Source organism: Pteropus alecto, unplaced genomic scaffold, assembly GCF_000325575.1.
Source record: "Pteropus alecto unplaced genomic scaffold, ASM32557v1 scaffold42, whole genome shotgun sequence".
Classification (NCBI taxonomy): domain Eukaryota; kingdom Metazoa; phylum Chordata; class Mammalia; order Chiroptera; family Pteropodidae; genus Pteropus; species Pteropus alecto.
Window position 1 is genome coordinate 3398001 of NW_006434825.1, and position 7751 is coordinate 3405751.

General features: G+C 36.3%; 1 protein-coding gene across 2 annotated transcripts in view; it reads right to left on the reverse strand.

Annotated features, from left to right (window-relative positions):
• Positions 1 to 7751, reverse strand: part of WWOX (WW domain containing oxidoreductase) — a 908680-nt gene that overhangs the window by 893352 nt on the left and 7577 nt on the right. For both annotated transcript variants that reach the window (XM_006909708.3, XM_025045381.1), the window contains exon 4: positions 6221 to 6399. In XM_006909708.3, the coding sequence (XP_006909770.1) occupies positions 6221 to 6399 (179 nt within the window). The remainder of the gene's footprint in view (positions 1 to 6220; positions 6400 to 7751) is intronic.

The following is a 7751-nucleotide window of genomic DNA, read 5'->3' on the forward strand; positions in this document are numbered from 1 at the left end:
ACGGGGAGAGAAAAAGAAACAAATATGACACTAGAAACAGTCTTCAATTGAACTCTTTCACAAAGAAGTACTAGAAAAGTAAAAGGCATTATTTAACAAAAATGAAAGCAAGACCAGCTGAGAGGAACACTAGAGATGCTACTGCTTTTGTGTAACTCTATCAAAGGGCAACAGAGCCCTCTAGTGGACAAAAAATATAAATAGATAAAGATTTCTATTTTTAGGTTAATTTACAGAAAATATGTAGAACCCTTTCTTTCATTAACGATCACTATGTCACTGTATTACGTCAAAGCAAGAGACCAAATTATTGAAACTGGGTATTAAATAAAATAATTTCCAAATTTTCAAACCTTATTAAATACCTGTAATTTCAATTTAGGGTAGAAATCATATTTTTAAATATTCTCTTCAAGTTATGATTTTGGACCATTTTGTCATTGAACAATAGCTTATATAACCCTCATCTGTTATGCTGGAATGATAACAAATAAATTAAAATGCAGACCTACATACAAATATGAAATTCAACTGAGCTCATGAGACCAAAAAGTTTCAGTTGAGATCAGGTGTATATATACACATATTACTTATACATCACTCTATATGTATAATTTATTAATTTTTTTAATGTTTTCATATGTGAAAATTATGAAATGAGGTTCATTAGAATATTTCCATTGGTCTCTTCCTTTAGAAATGTATATAACTTCTCAAATACTCTAATCGTATATATTCAATGTCTAAGAATATTAAATGTAAAATGGTTGTTTAATTCATAAGGTACTAATTCTCAATTTTTATGTAATATCGTATAAGGACTTTTTCCAATATTTTCAAAAATCTCAATAGTTTCTCAGAACAAAATAATTTCAAAATCATTTTACTTATATACAGGAATGTTTTAGCATAAGTGTTCACAAATGTTTTTAATTTAAAATGGGTTTAAATTCCCAAAAGGTCAGATTATTTCAGAATTTTTTCTTCTACTTAATGAGCATTGGGTTCTTAAAAAAAAGACAAATGCCAAGAACCCACTAGTTTAAGTCTTGTTGACAATTAGAAAGGAAATTGTAATCAGGCATTTTAAGATCCCAAGTGTAATGATCTCATATAAATAAGTTTTACCGTGAAAATAACTGTAAGTTAGCTTATGGCCTCAGATTTATTGGATCTTTTACAATAACTGAAAACAAAGTCAATAGCATGGTTTAGGCTAGAAGGCAAAATTCAGTAACACTAGGTGTGAAGAAGGAAACTAGTTCATAATTGTGAAGTACAGCTTTAAAATTTTATGAATACACTTTTCTAAATGAAGGAAAGTAATTTTCTTGTATTACTGTAGAACTGTAGAATTTACACCAGATATGAGTTCTTCATGGTGTTGATTTGTAGGATAAAAATATGGCACCTATACTTCACACTGTAATTGGGGCACATGATTTAGGAACAAGACCCTGAGCTTTAAAAAATGAGCTCCCTAAGCCAAAACCACCAATTTCAATATTATACTATAACATTTTGGGATTCCTGCATGAAAATCTGGTACCTTTATTTGTTTCAAGGGGAACAAATTTAGGGGTGACTTTGATAGCCTGAGCATGCCCTTTTTACATCTCAAAATATATAAATTTTGATATTTAAATATGTGTGTATATAAATATACACACAAACATGCACATATACACACACACACATTATGAGAATCCCTGTAATAAACCTCAGGGAAGTGATTATATAACATGAATATTAATAGAAAATTGAAGTGTCATTCCTAAAACGCATTTTTCTGGTATATACCAAGGTGGCTAGCTTGCGTTCAGGGAGAAAAAAATAGTTTTGTTTTTGTTAATGGATCCTCTGGCTCAAAAACCAAAACCAGCCCAGGCTATTCCAGATTTAAAGTCACATTTAATGCAGCCCAACTTTATGAAGTTTCAAAAGATGAAAGAAACTTTTCATCCTGACTAAACTCTGAAAGGGATTAAAAAATTAAATTTTATCCACTACTGTTTTAAGATTGAAAGAAGAAAGCTTTATCAGACTGAAAGTATCTAATTTGCTCATAATTGTTAATAGTTTTTAAATGAAAGTTTGAAAAAACCTGGCTTTCACTCCTTAAGTATGATGACAATAAATCGGTCTGCTCACTGAAGTGATCTGCGTGAGTTCCAACAAAAGTCCCACTAACAAGAAACTAAAGACGGTAGGTGCTGCTCCCCATTTAGGCATTCAATTAACCCATTAGAAAGATCCTGCCTTTGATGAGCACATGTCAGCCCTCAGATTCAAGAAGGCAGCACTTTATATTGAACTATTTATTTGCAGAGCCAAACCAGCTTCTCTGACAGGCTGAATCTAGAAAAGAAGCCATGGGATCTTCCATAATGGGAAATTCCCCAGCCTAAACAATTCCCTCTCCTGAGACTTCATAATAAGATCTGTATTTAATGATCACCATGTTGAAGCCATTTCCATTCATTTTTACCAAATCAGGGCCAATAAGCCCCGAATTCCAGACAGTCGTGAAACACCTGCCTCTTCCTCAGTGCTATGTTGGCCACCAACAGAAATGAATTCCTCCCTTGCCTCTACTGGTTAGCAGTCGGGACTGTGGGGTTCCAGGCCTCTTGGTCTGCTAGTAGAAGCTTTGGGTGAAGAGATGACTTCCCCCTGGATACTGAGATGCTGATCTCCACACAGAGAGGTCCACAAGCTACAGCTTTCAATCTACAAAGGTCTTCGGATTCAGAACGCTGGCTAAACAAAGGTCAAGGAGAGAAGAGTGTTAGTTTCTGAGGAGGCAACATCTTAATGCTTGCAGCTCCCTAAAAATGGGGGGAACAGAGGTGAGGCAAGGGGTGCAGAATATTGGTAGGACATCCCCAATAGTTATACATGATGTGTTGAGATAATATTCCTGTGGCCTGGGGACAACCAATTATCTAAATTTTATGTAATTGTGTCCAATTTAGAGAATGTTGGGTGATCCTACTTTGAAAGGGACTGGATCATCTAATGCAGGGACTGGCAAACTTTTTCTGTAAAGAGCCAGATAGGAAATATTTTAGGCTTTGCAGGCCATATGGTCTCTGCTGTAATTACTCAATTCTGCTAGTAACACAAAAACAGCCACAGACAAAATAGAACTAAATGGGCATGGCCGTGTTCTAATGAAACTTTACTTACAAAATCGGGCAGCGGGTCAGATTTAGCCCATGGGCTGTAGTTTGCCAGCCACCAATCCAGACAGCTGAATCCAGTCAACAATGATTATCTGGCTATAATCTTTTAAGTATAAAATATCTCATGAACTCATAATGCTTTATTCTGACATTTCCTCAGAGTCCTCCTTCTACCAAAATTATCCTGATCTTTTTGAGTTGAATTAATCACGAGTCTTTCCAAACTGTCTTAGTAAATCAAATAACAAAAATTCAAAATATAGCATCTATATCACTTATAACCAGGAGAGGAAGACAACAAGATAAAAATCTGCTGAGAGGCAATGTCCTAATATAACCCAAAGGTCATCAAGGAAAGGTGTCCTCTCTCACCACCTGACCATCCCCTTCCACAAGAGCATCACCAATAACAATTTCAACAAAGCAGTGCCTTGTGGAGAATTTAAAAATAAATCACTGGAAATACCAGATTTGTACATCCTCTGTAAAGAAAGTTAGATTAGCTATGTTTTCAGTCGTCACTCTCAAATACTGGTATGTTTTGTTTCAGCCCACTCTGCCTCAAAGAGAACAGAAATTCATAAGGCTAAAGAATGAACAGCTAATACATAGAAAACGGGCTTCCCTGAGTGGCAAAAGGAAAGTGAACACCAACACCATTAAAGCTTTGATAGAAGATGACTTTTGAATGCCCAGAAGTCTTGGAACTGAAGATGCCTGATTCACTCTGCACTCAGCCATTTCATTTGAAATGGGCAGAAATAGAGTGGTGATAGCAATTTATAAACTGGCATATTTCATAGTGCAGTAGAAGAGAGGACTTTATCTAGAAGCCACAGCCTACTTGGGCAAGGACCCTTTCTAAGGCAGCCATGCAGGATATAAAAGCTAACTTAGTTATGACAAAAAGCCATGTGCCTATCTTCAGGCTCTTTTCTTTAAGCCTGATACCACTGCTGCAGAGCGAAAGTTATTTGCAAGGATTTGACTGCCTGGAATGTTCAATACGATATTATTTCAAAAATTAAGAATAAAAATCTTCAGCACTCACCTAGATTTATGCTTCTGAAGAGTGGAGAGGGAAAATGGGGTGACGTGACAGTGCTAAAGGCAATTTCTGAGGGAAGGTTCGAGCTGGGGAGATAGCAGGGGGTGTTTGAATAGAAAGAGCTGGTCTCCCTAAGACCTTCCCCAACATCCCTTTCATCCTGAGCTTTATGATTTGCCACCATATCTGACTGGACCACAGACACCTACTTGCAATGTCCACAAAATGGATTATGGACATCAAGAAAGAAAAGTCTTCAAGGGGAAGTAGGAGCTGTGAAGAGGCTTTCCTCAAAGAGGTTCCAGGTCCATTCTGATCAACAATGCATTTATCCTCCATGCTTCAGAATCCCCTCCTCCTTCCTAATCACGATTAAACATCTCACTCAACACAGCTCCTTGTATATTCTGCAACTCTCTATTAGTACTAGATTACAATGTCATAAGCCTGATGTTGCAAATCCTCAATAGTGCATTAGCCATATCTAAAGGTCTGTTATCTGATGTCAGACAGAGCAAAGAATAAACACTTATGCAGAAAATCATTGGCAGTCACATATCTTACTAAGAAAAACCAGTCTAGCCAGAAGATTAAGGGAATGAGATCTTTTAGTTAATTTTCTGGTTAACTGAGAGTTAAATAAAAAGAGATATTTTACGTAAGTCCTTATTTTTTCTTAGTTTTTCTACACTGTATTGATCAACACCCTCACATAACAGTAGTCAATGCAATCAATACAACATATTGTTTCCTGGATGACTGAGATCTAGCCATTATTTTTAACATCAGTGTCATCAGTTTTGATTATCAATGACGATTATACAGAATTTACCCCAAAACAGAAGTTCAGAAAATTGGAAGTGGGCTGCACATATTCTGAGCCCAGGATGAGGTCTGAGAGCTGATTTTAAATAAACCCCTTCCGATTTTTTAAAAAAATTCCACTTGCTTCTTTGCCTTCACAGACAAGTACAGTTAAAAGTTCTGCTGTGGAGCTGCAGCATATAAGATGTTATACCTTATATAATAATTAATCCTCTTAGAATGTGTGTGCTTGAGCTGATGATGCTAGGGAATGTTTCTGGAGGTTCAAGAAGGGGTCACCAAAAATGAAGAAAGAGAAAGAAAAGAGGACAAGTCATGCACAAAAGAGTAAGGAGGCAAAGCTTATGAAAGAGAAGGCCACCAAGGGAGGAGTGCTGAGGAGCTGGGAGCAGTCGAAAGGACAGAGAGAACTTGCCAGAAGACAGCCAAATGCAATTCCATGTTGTGTCTCCATAAATGAATCTGAAGAAGCATATACTTACTCAAAGCAGTTGGTTCTTACAGATTCAGATATTGATGTAAATGGACCAAAACAAAAAAAGAATAAAATCGTACACAGAGTTATTGCACAAGCATCTGCTTTCCCACTATTTCTTTAACATCCCATGATGCTGAGGAAAGAACAATCCCTCAAGCCATCTACCTCAAGATAATCACTATGGTTAAACACTAGCAATTAAGAATATTAATTTAGAAATTTAAGCAAAGAGTAAATTTCCAACTTTATAAAGAAATAAGATCCTGTACCCAAAGGAAAATGATATTCTCAGTGACCAACTAAAACCTGCAGTATCCGTTGTTCCAAAATCATGATACACTGTTGTTCCCCAATATTCCATTACCAATTTCAGTTGGAACAACCTAGGTAACTGGAATATGTCCGTACACAGACCAGGTCAGAAACTCTTAGACGGAAGCTGTTGTCTCTGATCCCCGAAAACCAAAATAGCCACGATTTTTTGCTGAGTGTTATGCTTTCAGAGAATTCAAGGTCAGTCCCTCCATAGCCTTCCATGATAACACTGGGATTTTAAGAGAGCAGGATTTTAACTAAATGATAGCTGAAAAGGTTATAAATACATTTTTAAATTAGAGAATCACTATACCAGATTTCATTATAGCAGTCGCAAAAAATAATACAAATTTTAAGTTAATGGCCTACCTATTCCTGAATTAGCTCCAGTAACCACAACCACTTTGCCAGTGAAATCCCGGCCCTGGAGAATTTCCATGGCTGTGGTGCTGCCATCGTATCTCTGTCTGGTGGTTGGCTTTGTAGGATTATCATCCACAGTAAATGCCAGTCTTGGGTCCAAATAGGTGGTTCTTTTATTTATGTGGCTACAAAGAAAAGGAGAAAGCAGTAAACTGACAGCAGTGAACATAAACATTTATAAACATGAGATAATGTTTAGGCTAGGCAAACCCCATTTTTCATATACTAAAAAGGTATATTCTTAACCCCAGAAAGAAATGAAGTCCATTTAGTCTATCTTCTGGCCTCAAGAAAGATTACATTCAGTAGATTTCAATTAAACCTCTTGATCCTGTGCAAGGGCCTAAGAAGATTGGTAGAGAAGCAGAAAATTCAAAATGATAGAGAGTCTTAACAGTAAATATGAAACTGGACAACTGCTAAAATTCTAATGATTTTCATTTTAAGACTACTCATACCTCCTACAAGTACTCTAGTTTTGATTTAGAGTTCATCTAAATCTTGTAGAAACAATATTAAAATATATTGGTACATATGGATTCATAGGTTACTCCCTATGTAACAGAATTTATTGTTTACATTTTAAATGTATTCTTGAGATTTGAGATAAAGACCTCAAAATATCTTAAAAATTATTAAGAACTCTCCAGAAATAGAGATGAGATTTCATGTGTAATGTGTATATGTGTGTATAAAATTATATATAGTTTTAAATCTATACTTCTCATCCTATAGATACTAAGACCCAAGAATAATCTCACTTCATTTTAATCATAACCACAGCTGCCAGATAAGCATTTTGACTCATGTCATACAGAGATGACAGGGCAATGCTGTGCTGGAGCCAGTTCACACTGGGCTGCAAGAGCCCAGCTCCTCAATGACTTCGCCTTGGGAGCCCGGAACAGGCTGTGGTGAAAGTATTTACAGCGTGGAAACAAATCTGGGCTTTTTTCCCTAGAGAGCTGTTGTTAACCATTTGCCAGCACACCACTCTAACAGGCTCAGGGAGGCAAGATAATCAGCCAAGGGCCAGCCTGCCTCCCATGGGGCACTGTGAGGATTGAATGAACTAACACTACAGGTATAAGGTGACTAGAATCATGCCTGGCTCACACTATGTACTACACAGGTGGTTACTATGGTTGCTATCAGAATGTACTCTAAGCATAGTTTTAGAGACAAGGATGCTCAAAACATTTACAAAGATGCCCAATAATAGGAATTTAACAACATCAATGCTCAATAGGTAATTTGATAAAGTATGGTATATCTGTACATAATAATTCCCTGTAGCCATTAAAATATCACTTTCCTGAAAAATATATAAGGACATGAGAAAATGCTCATGAAGACATCATGTGGAAAAAAAACAGGCTACTAAACAGTTTACACAGTACATTCCCGTTTTTTTAAGAAAAGTGTGTATGTAGAAAATAGACTGGAAGAATAAATGCAAAAACTGTTAAAAATAGTT